Raw genomic sequence first — 27,786 nt, forward strand, 5'->3', positions numbered from 1 at the left:
CTTCACATGTTTAAACCTTTGTTTCCAGTTTTCAGATTTTTCTCTAGGCTCATGAGGCTTTTTATTTTAAACGAAAGCCTACAGTCACAGCCATTAATTTCACCCACATCCCTACACATAAGCAATGGAGAGAGCTAGTGGGCGCTGAGGGGTGACAGCAGGGAGATGCAGGTGACCAAAGTGACGTGTGGGGGCAGCCCAGAAGAAACACGAGGTGTACAGACCTAAGTGGAATTCAGGCCGTTTGTATACTGAGCCTCCTGACCCTAGGAGAAGCTGACATTTTAAATCAAACACTGTGATTCATGGTAAACACACGAGGCCAAGCAACGGCTAGTGAGGAGAACAAACCTTTCTGTATTTCATTTGACTCCTAATCTCAAAAGTAAGTTTAATAAGTGCAGGTTCTCATCAGGTTAAGTACATCAAAGACTGGGAGAGCAGCAATACTGTGATACTAGGGTCATAGAAGTAGCTTTCCCAGCACTGTGTGGTTCTGGGAGTGCACAATGTAGGTATCACCTTATCACACAATAACTCAGATTCCTGTCGGGTTTCTGAGCAGTGCTCTTCGGCAGTGTTTGCTGTGGGCCTGGGGCCCATTTATCTTGAACAAGTTGTGACAGAGGTTCGCTTCATCAGATTGAAAGCATATTTTCAAAACCCAGCATGTTTCAAACTATGTAAGAAACATTTCTTCTATGTAGTGGAAAAAAAACCCACATAGGTTTTTTTTTTTTCCCTTTTATTTAGTTTTCTGTGAATTTGGGACTTTGCCTTGATCTAGGAGTTTTTTGGTTTGTAAATTTTCAGCAGAGCAATAAGATTTGGAATTTTACATGTCTGGTAGAGCACGTCTGCATGGCATGTCAAATGTGTGATCATGGATAATGATGATGATGATGATATGATTCTATGATTCTACAATAAAAATGCTTCTCCTCGCTTGTTCGAAATTAGCTCAATCACGTTCCGCTATGCATGTAATCCGAGCAGCACGGGCTTGAATCCGTGTTAGTGGGCCAGATGTACACCTATAGTGCATCTTTCCTAATAAATAAAGTGGGCCAACTTTAATGCTCCCTCCTTAAGGGCCAGCAGCAGGACACAGAAGATGACACCAAGCTCTGTGGACTCTGGGAGTGGTGTTGGGAAAAGGGGCTGAGGCGTACCCAGAGTGTGTGATAGCCACAGTACCTGCGCTGACTCTTCTCCCTTGGCAACAAGTGCTAACGAGGGGAAAAGCAAATGAGCGCCCTGCACCTTCCCTCCAGTACAGCCACCTGCACGTCCACAAAATTTGCAGCCCTTCTTGGCAGCAGAATGACCAGCCAGAATGAAACCAGGCAATGGCAAGTTCAGTAATTTCCCTAATGTTAATTGTGTTTATTGCCAAGTTTCCCTGTAAAGGTGTGTCACTTTTACACACCTTTAAAATAGAGACTTTTTGCTGGGACACTGTTCATGCCAGCCGCCTGTGTTACAAAGCTGTCCTTTACTCCAGCAGCGTCACCTGTATTAAGAGCGCACCTCAGCTTTCAAAAACACAGATTTGCTTCTTAACATTTTACTACGTCACTACTGATAAGAACCGTGATCTTTCTTAACTAATATGTCTGAGAACAACATACATATCTGCATGACTGTGTTCGAGATAAAGACAGGATGTTTCACTTCCAGCCACCTACGAAGACGATGACTTCTCTGTACAAGATGGAGAGTGAGGTAGGAAGAATACAGCCCAAGGAGAACAGGCGCTGTGACCTTTCTCTGCTTTCCTGGGTCGGTATACGTGGAGTTTCATACATTGAATTAATTTCTGAGTTATTTTTAGGAAGAGGCTTATTTTCGTGTTCGGTCTGAGGTTAAGTAGAATGTGAAACTGAATTAACAACATTTGCCATCAGCAATTTTATTATAGCTCTCGATTTTACAGCCAACGTTTTATATTACAAAAGAAGAGGTACAAAAGCGAGCATGAAGACATATCCTTGACCTATAGTCAGAAATAACCTATTTGAAATTATTGGCGTGTGTCTGCTAGGTACTTACAGAACAAAGTGCAAATAAAAACACATTTCACTTAATGTAAACATTATGGGTGAGGTCCTGGGGGTGGTCCAGCTACGCTCAGTGCAGGCCTCTGCGTTACAGAGCAAAGGTTCATCTGGAGATGCTTGAAATTACACCAGCTTGTGTAGTTCCATAAGGATGCTTCGTACTCCGGGGAGTCACTACTAAAACCTACAGCATTGTAACCTTCTGCCTGTGGGGCCATGGAAACCTTGGTCTGCCTAATGAATTGGCACTTGCTGATAACGCTGGCACTGCAACACCTAGGAGTATATCTGCGGCAAAACCAGCTCTGCTCTCCTGGTGTCAGTGGCACTGCACAAAGGCAACTACAGCGGAGGCCACAAGCAGCCTCAGATCTTTATTTTGTTATAAACACTGCACTTGAATATGCATATGAGACTGGCAAAATGGAAATCAAAGGAAATCAGTGAAACCTGCTGCTTCTGTGTACTACGGCATGTCCATGCTTGTGAATTACAAACATGTAAAGGCATCACCTTTCACCTCAGAAATGGAGGTCAAGAGAGACTCCTTACTGTGGCAACCTTTTGACGTTTGTCTCTATTCCAGTGAATGGCCAAGTTGTGGCCTGAGGGACCTTTTATGAAAGTTGGAAGGCTTACACTTATTTCTATATTAAGAATTAAATGTAATCTGAACTGCAGTGGTGTTTCCAGTAGGATTTTAATGGGGGTGTGTGAGTCCGTCTTGCTATTCTACCTCCCCAGCTACACACTTGACACGTCCATACAGATGCTGGCAACCCTCTGAGTGGTTCCTGGTCTTTTCTTGGCTCAGCTCAGCCATTTCCCCACCAGCCACTAACTGTGATGCCCATTAAAAGGTAACACCTGCTCTGCCTCTTCCATCTCTTGCTTTACCTGCTCAGAGGTGCCACAGTCCTGGGAGAAACATGATTTATACCATGTGCCACTCTGCAATGTTCCCCTCTGGGGGATGCCACACTGGGATGCAAGAAGAGCGTAGCACGCTCTGCTCATTCCCCATCCAGCCTTCCAGCGGGGAGGAAGCTGAGCCCTGATCCAAGCAAGCTCTGCCTCCGCTGCAAAGTCCCTTTCTTCTCGGTGCAGGGCCAGGGAATCCCTGCCCTGACCCTCTGGACACAAGGGGAGCTGTACAGGAGGGACACCAGGGCAAAGCGTCTGCCTTCAACCACTGAACATGCTCCCGGGTCCCTCTGGAATAGTATGTTTGAAGGTGTGTGTGTACAGTTCTCACGCCTAAAACACCATCTCCTGCTCCTTGGCTGCTAGTGTCACAGCAAGGGTTTCTGGTTATGGACTCTGTACACACCATGCGACTATTTGTCACTCTAAGCTACGTAGCCACATCTTTTCCAGCTTTACACGCAAGTAATGAAAGTCTTCAATAGTGCGGAGCACTGCGTTTCATGGAGTTGCCGTGGTGTTGGTGCAGGGCCTGCAGTCCGCGTGGTCAGGGTTATGCACACATTGAAGGAGCTGAACTGGTCTGTGATAAGGCACAAAACCAAACAAATATTCAGTAATGGCTTTGCAAGTACAACGGAATAAAACTCCACAGTTACTAAATGCAACGTGAAAGTCAAAGTGCATGTTACACCTGTGCTTATCAAGTGGATGTCTTTTCTTAGGATTTTTTTTTACTATCTTCCTGCAGAAAGATAACTTTGATGTTTATAGGGGTTCATGACAAGAGCAGGTGAGTATGAAATAAAGTAGGATGTGAACTCACAGCATGTCAGCTACGCTGTGATAACAAAACTAATTGTGAAAAAGACGTAAGATCTCTTGCACTGGCTACAGAGCTGCTGCCGTGCTGGAGCTCACCCTCTTGCCCACCCGGGGGCAACCCCTCCTGCTACAACTTAAAGCTGTTGCTAACGATGTCAGATATGATCAGATTTTTTGCTAGAAGTACACCCAGTGAATGAAATTTTTCATTTACTTCTGGAAGACACTACTGACCCTGACAAAAGCAAGAGGAAATGCTCAGCGTCAATTGTTACATGGCACGAAAAGCCAGATGCTCAGCTGGTAGGGACCCACACAGTTCTGTCTGCAAGGACTTCAGGGGGGTGGAGGTCACTTATACGGCCTATCCTGAAGAGTTTTACTGCACATGGAAATTGCTTATTTTATTATTGCTCTGTATATAAAATAGTAAAATTAACTGTCCGTGTTGCTCTACGCAGTTGATGTGTTAGTTGAGCTCTGACAGAAGGCCCTACTTGGCATCTATCTTAAGAAGCGAGTTGTGAGCCACAGCAACGAGCATGTCAGCAACCCTTTGTGATGCCTTACAGGTTTCTCCTTGTGCTGAGCCACTAGGGATTTAAGCTACTACGTATTCCCCCTTCCTCTCCGGCCCCTTAGCTTATTTCACCATAGGCTGAAACAGTTTGTACTTACTTTCAGGTCCTGGCAGTATTGGTTAAAGGCTGCAGTTGCCCAAAGAGAAAGCAAGTACATGAGCATCACCCTTTGACAGATTTATGCACCACACCAGTGTTAATTTTTTCATAACGTGCAGAATACCCATTAATCATTTTTAGCAATATCTAAACAGGAATATATTGCTCTGCCTTCAAGATTAAAATCCTAGCAACAGATAAGGCACTTGTCTCCTTTGCAATCCAGCCTTTCCTTATTTAAAACTAATGTCACAAACTCAGTAGTTTATAGAAATGTTTACTTTGGAAATGCACTTAACCCAGTATGAGTCCTTAACTCTGAAAAGCTGTTCCTGACAGATAAACTATGAGTAATACTGAACTCTTGTTGCTTTTTTAATGTCACTAAGGAACACTTTTGCTCTGTGTGAAAGTGTCTGAACCCACACAGAGGGATAGTGGGTCTCAGGCTCTTGTTATCTCCTCAGCAGGCAGATAGAGATTTCAGGCAAGTTGGAACTTGGGCTCTTCTGTTTCCCGGACTCTTGTTTTTATCTCCTGACAATGGGGAATTATAGTAATTCACAATACTTACCATGTCTCCTGCCTCACTCTCTGACAAAGCAGCTGGACAGAAAGTAAGTTCAAACTATAGTGAAGGAAGTAAGGACCATCCTTGCCATACTGTGTTATCTGCGTGCAGCAGGGAGGGGAGCTGCCTATTGACTGTTATTATTGTAGGTAAAATCCATCAGATGAAAATCTGCTGAGAGAGGCTTGATTCCTCCTTCCCTGAAGGCAACTGAACACGTGCAATGGAGGTGACCTCCTGGAAGGCCGGGCAGAGAGCAAGCCCCAGAGCCAGCCAACACGAGGTCTGCAGCACAAGTGGAAGCCCCTGAGAAGCACACAGCCACATTGAAGGGATGTGGTGGCAGTAAGAAGGGAATCTGCGCTAGTCTGCTCTAAACCAGGAAACCCATATTAAATCAAGAGGGAGATGTGATATTAGTTTTATGTTAGCAAGTTGACACCAACAGAAGCAGGTAATTACCTGTAATTGTCTTCACAGGTGATCGTAAAGTTTCGCTCCTCTAAAATGCTTTTTAACCTCTTTATGGAATGACCTGAGCAGGATTCACTGGAAAGAAAAGTCTTTTGTTACTTGTGTTCCTTGTGTGTAGAAGCAGCTCAGCTAAATTCCTCACTATGTCACTATGTCACTATGCCTTATTTCAGGTAAGATCTTTTAAAAGCTTGTTTGCTAATGTGCCATAAAGTCCATTGGGTTTGTGGAGTTTTGGCTACCGTTGGGCCTCTGCTGGTAGAAACTGTGTGATGTTCAACTGTGTATCTTGCACAAGAACTCTGCAGGAAAGTATCTGTGGGAATTAACTCAGTTCCATTCTATGCGCTCTAGAACTGCTCCCGAGCCACTGGTGGTCTCCATCCACAGGAGCACGATATAAGGCTCATTAAAATCTGTGGAAGGACAAAGTGATCAAGTCCTCTGTGTGATGAGAAAGGGCCAACCACGAAAACCAGCAGCTAAGTCCCAGGTAGGACAAATGATAGGAAGCAGGTAGAAAACACGGGAGGAAGCAGGACGTGAGCATCTCCTACCTGTTTGACTCAGTCTGTGGCTGCTGCTACTCTGGTTTGACAAGGGGCTGTTTCAACTGCTTTTCCGTTGGTAGGAGCCCTAACTTGTACATTTCTTTTCCATCCAGCCAATGGTTTAATGAAGCATGTAGCAATGTCATACCTTTGAGATCTTTATCTCTATGCTTAATTTGCCTGAAATAGCCCAAGGGGCCCCAAAGCTATAGTGAGCGGACTGACAAATCTGAGAGACACAAACAGAGACACTGCAAAAGACTTGTTACTTCGGGATAAAAATCATCTCCTGGTTCAGAGTATGGGACACACATTAGGGCAAATCCAGTTCCCAACATATGGCATTAGTGGGAAGCAGAGCCAGCTCTTCCTTGTTCAGAAGACTTACCAGATGTTATCAGTGATTCAACATGGGGTACAAATCAGAAGATAAAAGGAACACACATTAGGAAGTAGAATATAAAAAGGAAACTGCTGTGAACTTGGCACAGGAGAAGGATGTGTCAGGAGGGCTGGCAGGGCACCAGGTTGTTGAAGCTGTTGTGGAGGAACACGATGGCTTTTCTGATGTTGGGAAATCATGGGAGAAAGGATCCCCTGATCTGGGGCGATATTTGCCATGTTTGGGGAGGAACTTATGTACAGATTGCCCAATGTCCTTTTCTTCAGCAAACTTCTATGTTATGGTCCATAAGAATTTGTCTGACACGCTGACCACAGGGTAGATGTGTGCCTGTGAGCTGTCTCTGTGTAGCAAAGAGACACTTCTGGGTGTCAGGGCTAGAGGAGGGGTTGGAACACTGGAGCTGGCACTGTGTCAGACAGAGAGGCTGTCTGAGCAAGGGTCTCTGCTGGTTCCACGCTCACTCCTGAGTTGCACTGCATCATCACGGCCTCCTTCCTGACCCAGAACTCTGTGCTTGAAATGTGATAGGTTTGCAAAAGAATCTGATTGGGACGGAAAAGGTCACTCAGAAAGGCTGAGGCCTTCTATTGCCGTGGAAAAGCATATTTTCCAGCTCTTCACCCTTGCACACATAGCCTGCTCTGTGACTTCAGTGCTGCACCCATGATAAGGGCTTGTAGAGCTCAGTGGGGATGGGAGGAGTTTAAAGGTCATGCGACCCCTTGAAAGCAAGGAAAATGTCATTGAGTCTTAGCTATAATTATTGAGCAGTACCTACAAAAAATACCAAAGGAAACAACAGTAAAAATGTTATTCTTTCCAATAAAGTAAGCAGCTAGCAGAGTGAACATAGAGCAAGTTTAACACAGTGTCATTGTTAGACAGTCACTCGTCAAAACTGAGCTGCGCCCTCTGCCTTCTACACACCACTCATCGTTTCGTACCAGTGTGACTTACCTTTGAGGTCCCCCGATGTCATGCATAAGCCAAATGCGTACTGCAGAGACTTTATCTGGATTTAGGTTAAAGATCTCAATACTTCCAAAAATGCTGTAGGGATGGGACATGAAAAAGCAAAACATTCTTAATTTTCTATGTAAGATGTACAGAGTATGTTCCCAAATACTAGTACTTATTAGTGCTGTTACTGTTCTCTGTGAAAGAACGCTATCTTGCCAATGGATTCTCACAGACTATTTAATTACCTTGCAGTAAAAGATTTTCTCCCCATTCTTATTGCACTTTCACAAGAGCTTTTGAAACTGTCTGCAGACTGGAACAAGATGAAGTTTTTCCATATTTAGTGCTTTTTCTCCTGTTTGGTTTATTGGCTACTGGTTTGGTTTGGTTTGGTTTGGTACAAGGGAAATGAACATAGCTGTCCTCCCGACCAGCATATTCTTCATCTTTCAATATTATTCAAGACTGCACTTCCAACCAGGTAACCCAAGGAAGCACAGTCTGGAGGGGGGAAAATCCACCTCGTCAGCTCCATCAACAATTAGAAATGTGTCATTCATGTATGGTGCATAAATAAACTGTAATAATAAAGTTACTTTGTGCAGTCATAGCACACTGGATACCCCACCCACACACCCTCAGAAGGATTTCAATTACAGTCACAGTATAGAAGGAGTTAAGTGAATGTTAAGTGAATCATCTCTTCAACAGCCAATGGTTTAGATTTCTATATGAGTTTACCAAAATCCATTCTGCGCTGGGATGCGCTGGCAGAGACGTGTTCACCAGCATGCAGGCCCCACAGAAACATGGGTGGTAGCGTGCTGAGTAAATACCTGCTGCTTCTGAAAGCTCCAGCTTCTATCGATCCGTTGAGCATCACTTGAACCACACCACATGCTGCTTCTGCAAACTGAACAAAACAAACGGGTGTTACGCTCCCACACTACATGCAGTGCCACGTCGGACTCAGGGCTAGTAGAAATTACTGTAACTTCTTCGATGTCATCAGAACTGACTTATACAAGTAGAGGAGCTGGCCAATATCTTAACAAAAGGTGTAAGTACAAAAAAAAAAAAAAAGCCTCTAAAGGCTGTGGCAAAACTGTCACCAAGCTGCATTAGTCAGCTATAAACTGACAGTCTGAGGTTGACGGGATTGGTGTAGCAACTCTGCTGTCACTGCTGTTTTCACTTTTCATAGCAACTTCCCAGAGCCCCAGCAGCTGCAGCTCCCTGATGGGGCTCTTCCCTCCCTCAGTAACTGGGAATAACCCTCAGACTGCTTTAACTCAGGTGGGGAGGATGAGCCAGAACAGAGGTACCCCAAATTTAAGGACACGCAAACCATCGTGTATTCGTTACCTTGTGACTCACCCTCTGTGTTCTTTTGCGGCTTGGGATTTTTCTTCTCAGTGGTTTTAGTAAAACTCATCACTGAGTTTTGTTTGATTTGATTTTTAAATTGCTGGACCATGTAACCACTGCTCTTTTATTCTTTAAAACTCACGTCCAAATATTTAAAGACTGCTAAGGTTACAACATAAAGTACCCACTCTAGTTATATAATCCATTGGTAAGACAATTTTTGAAAAGCTTACCACAAGTGACTGTACTTAACAGATCTTGAAGTCCTCTTACCTCTAAAAAATGTGGCTCAAACTCAGCTCTAGAGAGCTTTGAAGTTGCAGGATGGTTTCATTATGTGCAACTTTCTAATGCAATAACTAAGAGTTTTAGTAGATTTTAAATTTGTCAGGACTAGAAAGCCTGCAGTTGAGCCACCCTGACTCTATACGGTGGTTTATTCCTCCCAGTCTCTGGAACTGAGGGGATTAATAAAAACATCGAAATTGTTTTGAGCTTGGAAAACTTATGTACAATATTTTACCCACAAAACAATTTTTTTTGTGACAGCGAGTAGACTTTTTCTTACGTACATGAGGGCTGAAGCATATACGAATGCTTGTTTTCCACCCAGGCAGTCATCTACTAACACTCATATCAAGGGTGAAGTCCTGAGAGACAGGTAAAATTGAACTGATACAGGAGAGCAGGGTTTTTTTCTGGCATGTTTTTTCTGTAAAGTGCTGATTCAACAAAGCCAGGCTAATGGCTTGAGTCGGACTAGCAGGGTCTCTTTCATGTGATGGGAGCTGACATGTCCGTAGGGGTGGGCGCATCGTAGGAACCTTGCCAGATACCATTGTGGGAGGACGTGCTCTTCAGAGTTATGTTGGGGAGGTGCAAGGGGATTCCCAGCTGCTTGGAAAAATTTCTGTGCCAATTTAGGCACTGCTCTCAACATCCACACGCTAAAATGTATTTTATTTTAGCAATTTCAGCCCTGTGATTTAATTAAGGTGGTGATTATTATTACTGTAAATACCATCTGCAAAGCTCCAGCTGCCTGCCAAGTGTTGTTCTAGACACTGGCACACAGTCTCCGTCCACAAATAAGAACGCCCAAACTACAATGACATTAAATATTGTACAAATATAAATTTCCAGGCCCACAATTTTTAACGTCTAAGGCTAAAGCTCATGTGAACTTTTGCTATTCCAAGTCCGATCTGCAAATTCACACTTTTGGCAGTGTCAGGAACTTAGTGCCTTTCAACATTCTCAGATTCGGAGAGATTTATTCTAGATCTTACCATCTTGGATGCCATTTTCCAGAATACAGAGCTAGGGTTGCTCTCACATTCACTTCGTTTTGGACAAGATTCGTAGTTGATTCCTGAGAAGAAATACGTTTATAGAATAGCTAATAATAGCTAATAATAGCTAGTTACAGTGAGTATTGTTGCAAAGTTAATATAGCTTTCAGAGATGATTAATGATGGCAAAAAGATTTGCCCCCTGCCAAAGCAAGGAAAGGAAAGGGCTCTAAGAGAGGGAAACAAATCTGCATGTGTTCAAAGGTCTTCCTGTTCGCTGACACACGGTTCAGGGAGGCAGCTGCAGGCCCTGTATGCAAATAATTCTCAGAAAACTGAGAAGGGAAAACATGCAGTCCTAAATGTGAGAAACGGGTTGGCTCTTGACAATGCTGTCCAATTGCATCGAAAAATTAAACTTTGCCCAACATTTTCAGTAATTCCAGCTCATTTTTGAGGTTGCTAGCTTTAATCACCACCCCAGGAGTCCTGTGGGCATCGATAACCCCAGGGTACCTACATACTGCCCCTGCCACTTCAACTGGCCTATTGCCAGGACCTTCTTGAATGGCATTCTTATTTTGCAATTTGTCCCGCAAAAGTCACAGGAAGGAACCCAGTAATCTTGATAGAGGGGGCTAGATATGACCATTAGTCCAAGAAGCAATCGGTTGTTTTAATAGCAGCCAAAAAGCTGTGGTTTCTTAATTAACCTGAGGAATAAGCATTATTTTCATTCTTCCATAACATGGGGCAGAAATACAGTTAAGGTTTTAAACTTAAAGAAAAGAATATGTGAAAATGACTATGTTTAGGTCTAGATATACAAGAGAAAAGACTAATCTGGAATTCCAGTGTTCTGATTTGTTTTGCAAAAAGTAGGACTTATTACCTGGGGCAGAGGGGTCTCCACACCATGAAACCCTATCAGCCATATAACCCAACAAGGTGTCCTCCAAGGTAAGGAAATTTTGATTGGATTTTGTGTAACGATGAGCGAGGTCATTTGTCTTGCTCCAAAACAGTGACTGTGAAATAAGGTACAATGTCTAATAAGTGATACTTATAACAGAGCTCGTCAGGATATTTTCTTGGAGAAAAGCAAAATTTTTTTATGATAAAGAGGGAGTTTTAGTTTTTATTGAAATGCTGCAAGTTCACACTAGTGGGTCAGCTCTTATTTCTGCAGCCCACGTTCCCATTTCCAACTTCTTTTTGAGTGGTTATTTTTTGTGGAAATGGATGTCTTCAGCATTTTGAAAGAAAGGTTTTGACTAGTTCTCCTAGGATGTATGCCTAATTTGTTGTGTGCTTTTGAACTGCACGTGGAAGAGCAGGTTTTTGGAAACACGGTGCCTCTAACAGCATGGCAGTGTGCTCCTCACAGAGCGCCGTGTGCTCATGGAAGAGGGACATCTCCATCACTTCACCAGCACAACCCTGGTACTCAGGTTTGAGGCAGACCTTACGCAGGGATGACTTCCAGCGACAGGGAATGAACAGGGCCACTGGGGTCCAATGGTGGTAACATTTTTGCAGTAAGCACGAGAGCAAAATATCATCCTCGTCGACCTACAGCCGCTCACAGTCGCTACGGACAAGACGCATCACTCAGAGCGCTGCACAGACGCGTCGTCCCACAACACTCCTCCTTACGCAGCCCACCACGTGTTGTACCCTTACCTTGTTACAGGGGATAGGGTGACTCGCTAACTCCAGTAAAGGCTGATAATCTTCTGACGTAATATTACAGGGGTTCTTGTAAACAAATGCATGTTTTAACGACTCCCATATTTTTAGGCAATCCTTATCTCTGCCGAAAGATTAAAACATAGTTAGTTAGTATTTATGAGTATTTATGACTGTGAAAGGATCTCCTTCTGTTACGGTAAACCACTATGGATCCGATTTTAAAGGAGTTCTGACTCTGCTCAGGCACCGAAATACATTACCCATTACAAAATGCAGAGTTATCTTCAGCAAATTGAGTATAAACTGGGGAATAAGCAGTTCTAAAACATTTTGCTCTCTTCCTCTTGCATTTTAAATTACTGATAATTGCAATATCTGAATGCCTTCTATATTTTTGTCCCTTAAAAAGAGCTGTGCTGGTATCACATAACCAGAAGATCAAATTTCTTGCTTTCTTGATTTCAAATTTCTTGATTCATACCAAATAATGAGAAGCAAATGTGGCAGCATATAACTTGCACATTTTAAAAATATAGCTGAAAGATACTGCCACCTCAGGTACAGTGAGCCAAAAATATGCCCAGGTGTCTCCCCGCAGAGCATTCAACCCTACAGAAATAATATCTATAACCTAAAACAAAAGCAGACGTCTGGCAGTTTTGGACCTAGTATTACTTTCACTCATGCACTAATTCGCAGCTATTGACTTTGCTGGAGCCACAGCCGATTTGCACACATATAACCGAGATCCAAACCAGGTGCTTGGTTTTTTTCAGTCTCCTGATCCTCCACTGCATTACACGCTCTGGCCCTTTTGCTCTCACTGCCGAGAGTCAGAAGAATTACACTAAATTTACGTGGGGGGAACTGCTTCATGCCACGCCATAACCCTATCGCCTCAGCCTACGCTTGTTTCTTAAGATGCTGCTTTGTCAGCCTAGGAAATGAAGCACCTCTCTGCTGCCAGAAGCAGGGCTCCTTTCCCACTACCAAGGGGAGATCTGTTGCACAGTGTGGGCAAGCACTCGTATCTCTCTCCTGAAGCAGTGCCATGCTCCCTACCAGAAGCTGCAGCATATAATAAGGCTTGGGACGGCTCAGAACATTTGCTTTCTTGTACCTGAGGTAATGAATTAAAACTCTGCATTAAGATAATTCAAAATTATTGCCTGTCTAGTATGTGTTTTCAAGGCTGTCACCCATGGGTGCATTTCCCTTCCTCTTCACACTCCCGTAGTTTCGAGCCCACGTGGAAAACCTGCCCCTCTCATTACAGCAGTGACGGTAATTTTGCATCCTTCTCTTCCTTGTTTTTATGTAAATCTAAAACGCTGACTGCATTATCCTCCTGTCTGCATGTCTGAATGGAGCTATTCCGACTGTCTTTGACGCATCCATTCTTTCTTCACTGTTTGCAGTCATGTCCCAGTGTGTTCCCACTAAAAGCCCTTTGAAGAATGGACTCTGTCTTGTCTGAAGAACCTAATGCCTTCAAAGCACTATAAAAATAGCACTGATCAATTAGTATCGTGACAGACACACCACTGCAGGCTTTGTTACCAGCTGGTACTCGGTTAACATGAAGGATGTGGAATTTGATTAGTCTTAAAAACAGTCCTACAGGGATGAAGAAAACAGTAGTAAATCGTTGAAGATTTCCAAACATTTTCAAGTAAATCTTCCCTACAGTTGTGTGATCTCATTCCTACTACTGAACTGGGTCACGATTTCTACTGAGTGCCCATTTGAGCATCAGAGGGGCAAACTGGAACGCAGCGAGTTGACCTGTTTGTTTTACACGGGCCACGTCTAATCTCTGGGACCCAGAACCACTTGTCAGCTCCTGGCCATTTCCTCGCTGTCTGGACACTCCTAAGCCTTACAGAAAATAAACATCACACAAAGAGAAGGCCAGACTCCTGTTTATCTGTGTCCAGAAGAAAGCGAGAGCACCTGGCAGCGCTACGTACCATAGGGAATGCCTCCATCAGACACACTACAGGGGCTTGGGCCAGCATCATACCAGGAAGGACCAGGCAATCCACAGCGAGATGTCCCTGGGCTTCCTTCCCATCTGCCTTTATTTATGTAGAAACAAATCTATCTTAGCATTATATATGATGTTGGTTATGGGGATGTCATACCACCAAGGTGGTTACTACAGCAGGTTTCCACGCCCCAGCTTCCTCCAGTCCTCCCCTGTGAAGGGTCTGTGGCAGAGATGTCCTCACCTCTCATTCTTGGGGCAGCCAAGTGCGTTACACTGCAGAACTCTATCTGGATGCAGATATCCCGCAGCCTGACCTTGATGATTTAAAACCAGCTCGGGTGTTGCCACTGTACAGTGCTGTCTGAAATGCAGACAGAGCCTGGGGGCAGGGGCAGGACAGGTCAAGCTGGAGAGTTTCCAGCTCTATGGCCAACCGGGGCAGTTCTGGCCACGTGCCGAATTTCATTCCTTACCATGCCAGGCTGCTACAGGGGCAGCCGCAGCTGTGTTAGGGACCACACCTCTTGTTTATATGAACGAAATTTACCTCCCGGTAAGTAAAGACTAATAACAATGATGACTTTTTTACTGAACTATTGCCTTTTATCCAGAGATCTAAATGCACTTCCAGTTACACTCACAGTAGAAATAAGAAGCCAAACTGCAGATGCTCTAGGGAGCACAGTCATTGCTTTGCTGTTGCACTATCATGTCAGGGGGTATTCACATATTTCACTTAGGAGAATTTAACTTGGAAGCTCCTGGAGGAGCTTCCCTCTGGCTGCAAACTGTGTAAGTAACCCACAGACACCTCTGTGGGTTACTCCTCCCAACTCCTCCCAACCTCCCAACTTCAGTACTTCATTTAGCGGATGGGAAGTTGTGAATACATCTCGCTGTGACACAGGATTACAACATGGGCACACTGAATCATCCAGGAGAGAGGACTCCCACTCTGTAAGGGGGGACATTACAGAATAGGCAGCTGTCCCCATTGCTTTGTGCAGTCAATGGTATCATAAAGGGAATTTGTAGGGCTTGGCTGTAAGCACCGGTACATCTCAAAGACGTTTGTATGGCTCACAGTTTCTAATCTGTAAAATGATTTGTCCTCCTAGCAGGACTCTTCTTTTTTTTATTTTTTTATTTTTTTAAGCTACTCCTGAAATCTGTAATATATAACAGTGTTAACACCCCCAGGTTACCTGGTCATTTATCCTTTCATATTGCAAAGTGTTTAAACTTGCTCTCAGAAGAAAAAACATTTTTCAAGGAATCATAAGAAAACCTCAGTTTTTATTCCCAAAGCAGAGAGGTAAGCGATAGACACAGTACAAAGCATTTCTGCTGCTGGACTCAAGTCATGGCCACTAGAAGGACGAAGCAACAACCATCCAGGTGATTCACGATCCTGCCAAGAGAGCTTGCTGAGTCACGAATTCAAAGCATTTCAAGACACCAAGCTCAGCACTTGATGATGGGCATGGATGTCACTTCTATCTGAGAGAAGAATATTTATCCACAGTCCTGGCAGAGCTGAGCAGAACTATATGTTTAATGCCATAGAAGTGGTAGGGCTTAGCCTTCAAATGGGGGAAGCTCTTCCACAGCTGGTAATCGGTGTGGTACTTTCAGTTGTACCACATGGAAGAATCATCAGGCATGAAGACGGGCTTTTATAGAAACTAGGCAATTTCAGCATTGTTTTAGAAATCCTAATACAGACCTTCAATGTAAAAAAATACATACAAAAGCTGAACAATATTTCATTTTCGCCATCCTCACCTATCAACATGTATGTTTTTACAACTGAATAAAAACGGTTCACTGCTGTGCCATTGGAAAGCTATTTCTCTGATATGAAATACAGGTTTTTGCCTCACATCTCAAAGAGATTACCAGTCACATACAACTGTGAGTTTGGTTGATATAGAAAAAAACAAGCAGTGAGAAAACTTCAGGACTTGTTAATCCCAGCTCCAGGAAGATCTGCCGCTCTTTGCAGCCTCACTGTTGAGGTAGACACTATTAATAAAATTTCACTTGCCTATTTTTCCAGCACAGCAAGAAAGTGTTTGTTTGGTGTGCAGCATTTAGCTCATACTGAGCTGAAGTAATGGCAGAGACCCACTGTAGCTCTGGGCCTCCTGAAAACTATATGAAAAGTTTGCTGGCACTTGGTATGTTAAAAATTCGAGCCAGAACAGTTTCAGGTTGAAAGAAGCACATATGCCTTGCCAAAAAATGACTGAGAAACAAACTGTCCTCTTCAGGCTGCTACAAATTTCTCATTGGGAAGTTCTCAGTCACAGAATGGACTTATTTTGTTTTCTTTGCTTGTTTACAGAAGGGAGGAAGAGAAAGAGATCCCCAGTCTACCAGTTAGTTAAATTCATCTAATTCAGATACATAAGCCACAGAATCACAGAATGACAGAATGGCAGGGGATGGAAGGGGCCTTTGGAGAGCATCTAGTCCAACCCCCCCTGCCAATAGAGCAGGTTGGGCAGGATCGTGTCCAGGTGGGTTTTTAAGAAGGAGATTCCACAACCTCCCTGGGCAGCCTGTTCCAGTGCTCTGTCACCCTCAAAGTAAAGAAGTTTTTCCTTATGTTGAGACAGGATTTCTTGTGTTCCAGATTGTCCCCTTTGCCCCTTGTCTTGTTGCTGGGCGCCACTGAAAAGAGTCTGGCCCCATCCTCTTGACACCCGCCCTTTAGGTATTTATAGGCCTTGATGAGATCCCCTCTCAGTCTTCTCTTCTCCAGGCTAAAAAGACCCACGTCCCTCAAACCTTGTTTTTTGATGAATAGAGTTTGGGAAACGCTGTTAGTAACTAACAGACTAGAAGGAACACCATGAAACCTGCTGTAAACACCGGAACTGAACCTGCCACCCTTTCTCTGGAAAGCAAGGATTGCAGAACTCGCCTTATGACCTTCCGGAGACAGAGACTATATCCTGCATACGGTATAGCATCGAATAAAGGCTGGGATGCAAACAACCATTAAAACTATATTTCCTTATTAAATCTGAATGTTATATACACTGCAAAGCACATCCTGCATTTGTCCTTACATTTGGGTAGAAGTTGCATTTGCCAATGATTTTGAGTATTTCTATCCATTTGCCTTTTTTATGAATATCACATTAATCCATCAACCGGAAGCTGGGGCCAAGAATATTTCCATTAGCAGCTATCCCAGCAGCCAAATTTTAATGTGCATATTAGAAAAATGGACAGCTTCTGCATCATTATCTCTTGCCTATTTAGTACGCTGGTCTGGCTAACCTTGAAAGAGTATCCTTTCACTTAAAGGAATGCGATGGCATTGAGCTACCTGGGAAATCACTACTAATATAGATGTTTCTTTTCTTTACTTTACTTTGTAATTTTATTTTTTTTCATTAACTGGTCATGACAGAACAAATTCATCCCCAGTTGAAATCGACCTAATTGGTGTAATATCAAAGATAAGCTTCATCCCTGCTGATTTCAGTTATACCATGAACAATTGCTTTCAGTTCATCACGTTGGATGCTAAAAACGTCTTAAGAAGGGCAGCAATTCCTTGGGTCGTGGTGCCTCTAGTTTTTGACTCAGAAATTTGAGAGGTGCTTCAAGTATGGCACCCATTTTAACTTTGCAAGCAAAAAGGATTTCCAGGCTTCCTTCTGGAGAGCTCAGTCAACTCTGCCCATCTTGTTCAAACCACTCTACCAGGCAGAGAGACTTTCCTGCTGAGACACGGGCTTTTCCAAGGCCTCAAGTTTTCTTTCTAAAACATGACAATGCCACACTGAGATTTTAATTGTGGCTCTGTGGTGGGACTCTGAAGTTAGAGCTGGAAACAGTCCTCAGAGCCCTCTATGTAAGCGGCTTTTGCAGGGATCCAACCTCACCAGCAGGTGCAATTTATATAAGAAAATCCTTCTCATTTGCTACCACCGTTAGCCAAAACGGTAATGCAGATATGCACCTACGCACTCGGATAGCCGGCCTTTAAAAGTCAGTGAGAAGTTTGTGGTTATAACAAAGCTCCTTAAAGGCATAAGGCCAATTCAAACTCTGCTGGGAGTCTAAGGCATTCTCTTCACCTGTAAAAGACCTGAGTCTCAGAAGGAGGATGCATATAAAGGATCTAAATGGTGTTGCAACGTCTCTGCATCTAACAGACCCATCTTTGCCTGGGTATCAGTTTATCTGCCTCTTTTAACTAAACTCTGATGGCTGTAAACAGTAGTGCAATTTATACATCCATATTCAATCTGTTTTTTCATGTGAACTTATGAATAGACATGCCTTTATGTTGTGAAAAAATTATGTAATGAACAATAACATTTATGGCTGTGCTGAGGGGAAGCCCTCTTCAACCTCGGATCCTTTTGCTACTTTTTCATCCTAAATATTTCTGGGTTTCCTTCTGCTGCCCCTTCCCTTCTTCCAGCCAGGCGGCGTCTCACTGCTGCTTTGGAGCAGCTTTTCTGGAGCCGCTGCCAAGCCCAGCCCGGGCAGCAGGAGTTGGAGTTGTCTGCAGTCAACACGAGCAGAGGGTGGGAGGAGAGGAACCCAAGGAGAACACTGCCATCACGCGGGAGAAGGGACTTCTCAGGAGCAGCAGCTGAGGTCAACCCCCAAGGCGTGCGGTTCTTCGTGCCGGCTGATGGCCCGACCCATCTCCAGACCATTGAGTCAGAAAATGGGTACGTGCAGCTTCGGTCCTGTTACTCAAGCACCTAAAACCTCCCATCAGGTATCTTCATGATAAAAATCACAGCACTGTGAATTAAGAGAGGTCAGCCAATATACTGTCATTGATGAGGATTTGAAGAGGCTACTGTCTGCTGCTTTTTGCATTAGGATAATAGAGAGGGAAAAAATTACCAAGTGAAAGGATGAAGGAAAAAAATCGCGGAAGAGCTGTCAATCTCAACTTCTTCAATGAGCACTAGGCTCTCACTACCCACTTAGCTTAATTATTGCAAAGTGTCTGCCACTGTAACATTTATGGTGACTGACTCTTTTTCAATACGAGATTGACATACTTGATTTTTTTTGGCAGCTTGCTTTTGTAAGTACTGCTCTCTGTTAATTAAATAGTTCAAAAGCCAGTAAGGAAAGCATCACAGGAACTGATAGAGACAGAGATCTCTGCCTCAGAGAAAGATGACTTCTGGAAAGGTTGCCTGTAGCAATTAAATTCCCCATGCAGAGGTGAGGAGTCTGGAGATCTGGAAAATGAAGTACAAGGTGAGGTTTCCCCTGGGTGCAATTCAGGGCTGTGTACGTTCATGTACATGGAATGACCTGGAACAAACGATAGCTCCTTGTCACACCGGTCCTTCACCTTTTTTCAGGAATGAGAGGGCTGTAAGGGCAGCTGAACTTGTGGCTTTGGTTTATAGCTCCTGGAATATTTCACGTGAGTTGTGAATCGGTGCTCGAGGAAAACACTAAGCCTTGTGGGAAGGGTTGAGCCAAGAGGTGGCAGCTGTAAACCACTAAAGAGTTCATCTACGTAAGTAGATTTTTTTGCTGGCTGGATTTCAGCTTTCCTGGGTGAAAACCCGAGCTGCTGAAGCAGATGGTGTTTTCAGCGACGCTCTGTAAGTGGGACGCAGCCCCTCGAAGGGCAGCTGTCTCACCCGGGCTGCATTTTGACAGAGGGTCACACTTGCTCTACAGTTTGAGCTTCCAAATGAGAGCCATGTCTTCAACAGATATAGAGGAAACAAATTTAAGCCGGCGTCTTATCCCCTGATTAGGAAGTGTATTTTCAGTATCCCTGTATTTTTAATATTAAACTTGGAAAAACACTTCCAGAAGAATGTTCTAAATAAAAGTATGTTACTGCAGGGAAACACCCAATGGCCTCATGCAGCTGCAGCTTTTTTTTTCCCCATAACATGAATTTGCAGTACATTATAGAACCAAAAGTGCTGGGATGTGGCATAAATGCAGTAAATGAGGAGAAGTCCCTGCTTCAAGGGTGGCGGGTGTCAGCAGGACAAGGACAAGGGAACAGACTGGAGATTTAGTACGACTGTGAGTGAGCTCCTTGCTAATACCTTATTTTGGTGCCATCTCCTGGGCAGATAGACTGCATCTGTTTTTACCCTTGGACACTTGAGGGATATTTTCATTAGACTCTAGAGGGAAAAAGGATCTATTCCTCCTATCCCTGTGGATGAGTGAAGTGATATTTCCCCACGGTGCTCTGGGGTGTTAAACAGTTCTCGAGTTTTCACCATACCTTAGCAATGACAGCTGAGCGATGCCACCAGCAAGCCACCTCTGAGCCCTGACATCTCTACCGATGTTACACAAGAACTGAAGCAGGGAGAGGTGGCGGGGAACAGGATTCTCCCTTTCGGCAACAACAAGCTTTTAGATTGTCTCCTCCAAACATTTAATAATCTCAGTCCTAGGGTGGTACTGTAATTTAGACAGCCACCAGCCATGGTTCGGTATAGCCAATTCTAGAAAATCAATAAACAAGAGAGCAAAGAACAAGCAGCTAACTGACTCAGCACGACTGCATAGCTGCATAAAGTTGCATTGAACAATATTTCATCAACAAATACTTCCAATTAACGTGTAAAAGGACAGTACAGACAGGATGATATTCTCTCTGGTATCTGGGATTAAAACCAAAGGAGGCTTTCACTGCAAGGAGATTTTAATATAGGATGGTGGGGTAATCGTGATGCAGTATGCGTAGGCTAACACAAATGTGAAAAATTATTTGAAAGCCCAGATAATCTTGCAGTAAGAACCATTAAATATCTAACTGCTGTTACATAAATGTAAGAAATTGGAGTATATGTAATAAGTTTGAGTATATGAGAAATACATAGTCATTTAAGAACAATTTTTATGTGATTATAACTCAATATAGACAACAGACAGACAAGTTCACATATGGCTGCCAAAGCGAGAGATAAATTCAGATCTCAACAGCATTTCTGTACCTCGGAAGTACATTGATGTTGGCCATGGAGAAAAGATAATGCATCTTTTGACATCTCCCCTTTGAATTTGTAGACATTCTCAGACTTTGGGTTGCTGTTGTCAGGGAAGTTACAGCCTGGGAGGGTGAATTTTCTGCACAGAACTGAGTATGAGCTTTGCACAGATCTGGATGGCCTTTCACAGTCTAACATTGATGTTTATACTCCAGAAGAACCGAAATAAATGTGTTGGTGATTAATTATCTCAAGAACAAATAAATGATAGCTACTCACTGCCATATGAACTTACCTCTTGCTAAAGAGAATATTATTTCATTCTAATGAACTGCCTCTAGAAAGAGGTGACAATAAAACCCAAATGGAGCCCTATATTATAGCCCAGAATAGTTACGGAAACCTGCCTTAAACAGCATGAGGACTCATTTGAAGGACGAACTATAGAAGCAGTAGCCCTGCCTCTTCATCCTAAAGTGCTAATAACTATTAGTGACTACTAAATGTTATATTCCAGTTCCTTGTTAAAGCTCAGTACCACATATTTCAGTGGAAGTGTACCTCTGAGTAAGACTCAAACAACTGTTAACGTTTATAATGATTTTATCTTAATTAACAAGAAATTACAAGAATGGCCAAAGTCACTCATATACAAGTTAGAAACAATTGTAAAAGAAGATTCTGTCATATATTGAAGGGCAGAAGAAATGGAAACCAGAACCATGCATGTTTCCTATATCAAAGGCTAACACAGGTATTAAAGGTATTAAAGTCAGTGCATTGGCACGTGAAATAGGGAGGGAAATACCAAGATTGTACACCGAAGCACTGCAACAAACGGGCATTTTAATAAGCACACATTGCTTATTAAAATGCCCAAGTGACACAGTGCCCATCTAAATACCAAAAGACAAACAAAGGTAGGAACAGATACCAACACCATTGCCAGTACAGATAAGGCAAAAAGTTTCTGCATCACCATTTGTCCTAGTTACCCAGTTACCCAGTTACCCAACGGACCTCTCGCAAGCATACAAGCATTTTCTAGGAAATGGAAGAATAGGAATACACCTCTGGAGATCATCTAGTCCAGCCCCTGGCTCAGAGCAGGTTGCTCAGGGCCACGTCCAGTCGGGTTTTGTATATCTCCAAGGATGGAGCAACAACAACCTTGCTGGGCAACCTGTTCCACTCTTTGATCATCCTCATATTAAAAAAAGGTGGGTTTCTCTTATGTTTAAATGGAATTTCCTGTATTTTAGTCAGTGCCCATTGCCTCTTGTCCTGCAACTGGATACCACTGAGAAAAGCTCTTCTTTACTCCCCCAAGAAGGTATTTATACACACTGATAAGATTCCCCTGAGCCTCCTCTTCTCCAGGCTGGACAGTCTCAGCTCTCCCAGCCTCTCCCCATGTGTCAGACACTTCAGTCACTTTTGTGGCCCTTCACTGGATATGTTCCAAGTACGTCCATGACTCCCTTGTACTGGGGAGCCTGGAACTGGACACAGCACTCCAAATGTGTCTCACCAGTGTTGAGTAGAGAGGAAGGATCACCTCCCTCCACCTGCTGCCCACACTCCTCCTTGTGCAGCCCAAGATGCCATTGGCCTTGGCTGCAAGGGCACACTGGTGGCTCATATTCAGTTTGTCCACCTGGCCCCCGTGACTTTTTCCACAGATAGGTAGTGCAAATAAAGCCATTTGTTTGCTCTGTAACCACAAGAGATGGTGTAACAATTCCATTATAATTCCATTATGATTTGGTAGTAACACCATACTCTTCAGAAGATTGTGATTCAGTAGAAGTTTCTCTTATGTGAGGCATTTTTTCCTCACGAAAACACAAATTTCAGCTAAGTTTCAGTATAATGTCAGGGTTATATAAAATAAAGCTAAGGGTTTTGTGACACTGAATCAAATCATGGCTGTTGTTTAGTGCTATGCTTGATGTGATAGTGTTAATAATCAGTGAACAAATACAAGGAAATTAAATTTAAAATGCCTAGCAAAGCATGAAGGCAAAATGCAAAACTAAGCATACAATAACAAACCACAGATTTCTTTCTGGAAGAAATTATTCTGCACGTGTAATAGTATCTCACACAGAATCATGTTCCATATGTTCTTTTTGACAAAAAAAAAAAATCTCCATCTCCACAGGCTGCAAAGGAGTGGAAAGACAAAATGCATTTGTGGTCACGAAGTCAGAAGACAAAGCTCTCCTGAACATGCACCAACTTTTCCTGAATTTAATGGAACTGCAGATTTCAAAATTCATTGTAACAGGAATTTGCCACTAAACTTAAGACCAACATTAGTTGGTGCAATTGAATTTAAGCGGGAAATCTATGTTGCAAGCCCGCACAATGCTGCATGAAAAATTTATTGAAGGTCAACATTTTGCACCTTCATCACTGGGTTTTTTCACTGCTTAGTCAGACCCAGGACCATTGCTGGGCCTGGAGAGTCACGTACTTTACTGAAGTGGCTCCCTGTCTGCGCCCGTGGTGCTCTCTCACTGACAGAGGTTAGACAGAAACTGAGCTGGCTTTACTTCAGCCATTTCTTAATAGTAGGTCCTTGCAAACTTGGCTTAGGTTGGGTGAATCAGAGACCGAGAAGTGACTGCAGATCTGAGGGGGGGAGAGTAGTCATTATTTGGGAACAAAAAAATCTCTTGAGCTGCAAATGTAAGATGACTGAAAAAAAAAGCAATGTTTGTGTTTTGGGGATCAGTAACCGTGGCCTTTTAGATACTGTGTCTTTTCCCCTCCTTCCCCAGGTCACAAAGTGCTGACCATATCTGACCTCAGCCTGCCAGTTCAAACGTGGTGAAGAGGGAAACTAGACCAGTCAACTTAGCATCAACCAGTTTCATGCTACATCTGTTACCACCTGTTCTCCACCAGCGGGCATGAAGGTGCAAAACCATCGTAAACAACATCCTCCGAGCGATGGGGAAGTCATGGGGCCACCACAGCTGCTCTTGACCAGTGTTGCTTTTCTGAAACTGCTGGCACAGACCTGGACCTGCACGACCTGCTGAGCACCCCATCCCGCTGCCCTCCTCTGATTACACCAGGGATAAACTCTCCTAAACTTAAACTTGCATGCCATGGGGACCTGCAGTATGAGACTTGCGAGCATTTCGTTAGCCACAAGAGGGAGTTCGTATTCTTGGGAAAGAGGAGACGAAGTAATCTGAGGGCAAATCCTTCCTTCAGCCCAAACTGCCTTTGACCTTTTTTCAGACAAAACTACAATACATACCAGCGGCCGCGGTTGATGAGTACGGTATTTTTGCAAGACTAGTGAAAGCAGAGCTTGCAGCTTTTGTTAATGTTGGGGGGGGGAAGGAAAAAAAAAAAAAGGACTATTGAGCTGTGACAAGCTGTTGCTTTAGCTCTGTCTTCTGTCAGCAGCCAGTATTTTCCAGGGAAGAGAAAAGAAATACTGCTCTTTAATGTGTGTATCTACTGATGTGTGCGGGGAATGAAACCCCTAGAGCCTGATGCTACACCATCCACATTTTTTCCTAAAAACGGGGCTAATATCGAAAACACATTATTTGCAGCATTTGGTGTTCCCTGCTTGTTTCTCCTCAACTTTGGCCCGACAATAGCTCTACGCAGGAAGACTAACTGGGAAACTATATGTGTACAAATGATAAGAGTCATCCAGCCAGCGGCAGAAATAAAACCACAGATTGTATTGCACACAGGCAGCTAAACAGAATTATTACCAGCAGCTGCTGTATACGGTACCTGAGAATTGTTCTTTAGCAAGCAAGTTCCGTACAGCGCCTGAACATTTTGATGCTTTTGGAGAATAAGCAAACCAACAGGATAAAATCAGTTTGCATGAGCTGCTTACAAAACTCCACTGCAGACAGCAAAAGTCTCTCTCCAGTGGCCTGACCGGGCTTGGCTTCAGCCCACAGTCCGTATCAGGAGAGACGGGAGCGTGACCAGAGTGTGCTGGCTGTGTACGGGCTCCAGGAAGATGGGGCAGAGCACACAGAGGTATCTGCTCGGGCTAAAGCAGCCGTGATGGTGAAGGTGTACATCAGCACGTCCGCGGCCTTCCCACATGATTTATAGCACACAGTTGCCAGAGCAGAGCTAAATGCGGGCTATAGACTTGTGGCCCCTGTTAAATCCATCTGTGATACCTGGAAACATTATAAAGTCTATATTCATATGTCAACAATCCTGCTTTTTCCCAAATCCTGACAGCTATTCCAATGTGAAACATGGCACTCCAAAATGTAGTAAATAGTCACACTCTCTAATTCCTCCAGTGAATAGATTGCTATCTAAAAAAAAACACCAAAAACCAAAACAAAACGTTGTCAAAGATGGAACTCAGTGCCTCTAACACAAAAAAGTAAAAATCTGAGGAAATGTCCACGAGCTTACTAAAAGCGGAGCTTTTTAAACAAATGCGCATGTTAGTCTAAGATTAAAAGGGCAAGAACAGTCTATGGACAAATTCATGAGGATATGAGAAGATTTCTAACCAAGGCAGCGAGGTTCCCACTGTAGGAGTAGTAGCAGCAAAAGTCCTAGCTAAGTATAGGACACGGCTTTCTCAGCTCATGAGCCTGCCCGAGATTCTGCAGTTCCCTGTTCCTACTCCTTTTCTTTGATTAAGTGCACCAAAGACCTCATACGACACAAGATCCAAGACCTACATTAATGATGAAAGAGCACGGGATGAAAGATATGGAGCTCTGATGTGTCCTACAGGCACCCGCTTCATTGTCAGAAAGTGCCAGCGACAGAAGCGGCTGGTTACACGACAAAGCCCACCGAGCTCAGCAGCATCAGGAACGAGGAATCTCAGGTTGGATTCCCAGAAAAGCACCTAAACTTAATTCTCTGTTCAGGAACATCTTGAACATTTCAGGGAAATGAGCGTATTTTTCTTTTTTTGGTGTGCTCTGCCTTGGATAAATTTCACATTGTTTCTTGAATAAAATAAAACATAAAAGGGCCCTACTGTACAGAAGTCATTTCATCTGAAAGAAAGTGAGCTCACAACCATGCAGCTATTAAACATTGTTGGATTAAGAACAGCACAAAATGTTATGCCTTGTAAAAACAACCTTTTAGAAAACTTACAATCAGGGGTTTGTCATTTTTTAAAAAGCGTCCTTGAAAGAAGTGCTTAAAAAAAAAATTCCCAGATCAGATTCAGACTGTGTTGGGAATGAAAACATATGTGAAATTGTCTGGACACATATTCACACAAAAAAGTGGTTTTTACATCTTTAGCACCCCAATTTGAACAAAACAAGCATAAGTAATAAAGGCTATGAGGCTTCAAAATAATGTCAGATTTAAATATTGAGTGTATACTTCGTTAATAAATTAATGCGCGCTTTTAGAAACATGTACATGATTTTGCAAAAGCTTCAGGAGCTTTTAAATTTTATTTGTAAGAGAATCCCCCTTCCCCTCACTAAACCCACTTAGGTGTTCAAGGTAAAGCATAAACTTAACTCTCAGCACACTCAGGCCATGATTTTCCACATGCTCATCTCCCTTCAAATGCTGCAAATCAGCTTTTTCATACAGCACCGAACATCCGAGGCCGAGAGAAACCCAAATGCAAGCAAACTATGTACAGCTTTGTTCACATCAGCTCAATGTCATGAGAACGAGAGGTGGCAATTGTCTTTTTGAAGACAAAGACCGGGATGGTTCTGTCACCTGACCGAGGTGCGGGGCAGCCCCATGGTGCTCAGCCACGTGGGGTGGTGGAAATGTCTGCTGGAGGCTTCCTGAGGACACAAAATAGGGTGGCTTGTGCCACAGGAGTGATGGATGGGTCCCTGCGGAGAGATCCTCACCGCCCCGGATCCTGTCCTGAGGAGCTGGGTGTCCCCAGTATACCCGCAGGGGGAACAGGGACACTCCTTATATTGTACTCTGCTTTTCCCTATGGGGCCAGGGATCAGAAAACCAATTCTCCGCCCTAATACGCTATTGCAGACCTGGGCCCAGGGAACTGTCTTCTGCAGCAGAGGAGCGGTGGGCTGCTCGGGGTCTTGCAGTGCTACCTGCTGCGATGGGCTGAGCAGGGACCACCACTGGGGGAAGGTTTTGCCTGGGACTGCCGTGCTGGCACTGCGGGCCGTCGGTACCCCTCCCTGCAAGCCGTCTGTGCTCATCGCAAAGTCTTGCCCACATGCTCAAAACATCTGGTTTGGATAGCCCCAAGATATTTCTCAATGCTTTTCTAACATCTTTGTCCGTCCTATAAATCCGTGCGGAATTGTCTCCTTTTCCTCCCTTCCAGTGTAGTTTCGGTTACATGAATGCAGCGGCCCACATTACAGGATTTTTGGCAAATTAGCTTTACAGCAAAATGCTTCACCTTCACGTCCTTGGACCTGCTAGAATCCAGCTTTTATTTTAGCTGGCTTTAAGGAAGTTGCAAAATCCATTTATGATTACATTTTGACCTAGGATTAGTACTACTGATATTGGCTGTGCAGGTAGATTCTTTAAAAAGCCACCGCTGGGGTGCCGACAGTTGCTGTCTGAATTTGTACATTTTGCTATAGAATGCGGGGTCTTACCCCCCTGATTTCTCTCTGCCATTGCAAACCTGGTGGACAGGGCCAGGTGGAGGTGCGAGGAAGCTCCCTTCCGTTCACCTCACACACCTGATGCACCACCGGGCCCGCTACTCACCCCAGCTCAGGGTACCGCGCCATGACGTAGCTGTAGCATCTTCCCAGGATGACTTCTTGCAGATTCTTAGTGGTCCCTCTGTCCTTCCACTTCATCATTTTGGGGCTCACCTCCTGCTTTCCGTGAGTCAGGACAGAGGCCAGCACGACGGCAAGGACGAGGGCGACCAGCAGGACCACGATACCCACCAGAAGGACGGTGCGCTGCCGTGTCCGGGCAGAGCCCTGCTGGAACGGCATCCTGCGGGGACGCAGTGAGGAGCAGCAGCAGCTGCTCTCCCGGCGCAAAAGGGAAAATAAATAGCTTTCCAGCGTGTCACCCTG

At 43.9% G+C, this 27,786-nt stretch overlaps 1 protein-coding gene across 1 annotated transcript; it reads right to left on the minus strand.

Annotated features, from left to right (window-relative positions):
- Window positions 1-1,444: 1,444 nt before the first annotated feature.
- Window positions 1,445-27,786, minus strand: LOC128910395 (ADP-ribosyl cyclase/cyclic ADP-ribose hydrolase 1-like). Its single transcript, XM_054203526.1, has 8 exons — window positions 27,464-27,786; window positions 11,795-11,924; window positions 11,004-11,139; window positions 10,109-10,191; window positions 8,288-8,364; window positions 7,449-7,541; window positions 5,523-5,609; window positions 1,445-3,567 (listed from the first exon to the last, which is right to left on the minus strand). The coding sequence occupies exons 1-8, from the start codon at window positions 27,700-27,702 to the stop codon at window positions 3,486-3,488; spliced, it is 927 nt and encodes a 308-aa protein (XP_054059501.1). The 5' UTR covers window positions 27,703-27,786; the 3' UTR covers window positions 1,445-3,485.

This window comes from Rissa tridactyla, chromosome 5 (genome assembly GCF_028500815.1).
Source record: "Rissa tridactyla isolate bRisTri1 chromosome 5, bRisTri1.patW.cur.20221130, whole genome shotgun sequence".
NCBI lineage: Eukaryota > Metazoa > Chordata > Aves > Charadriiformes > Laridae > Rissa > Rissa tridactyla.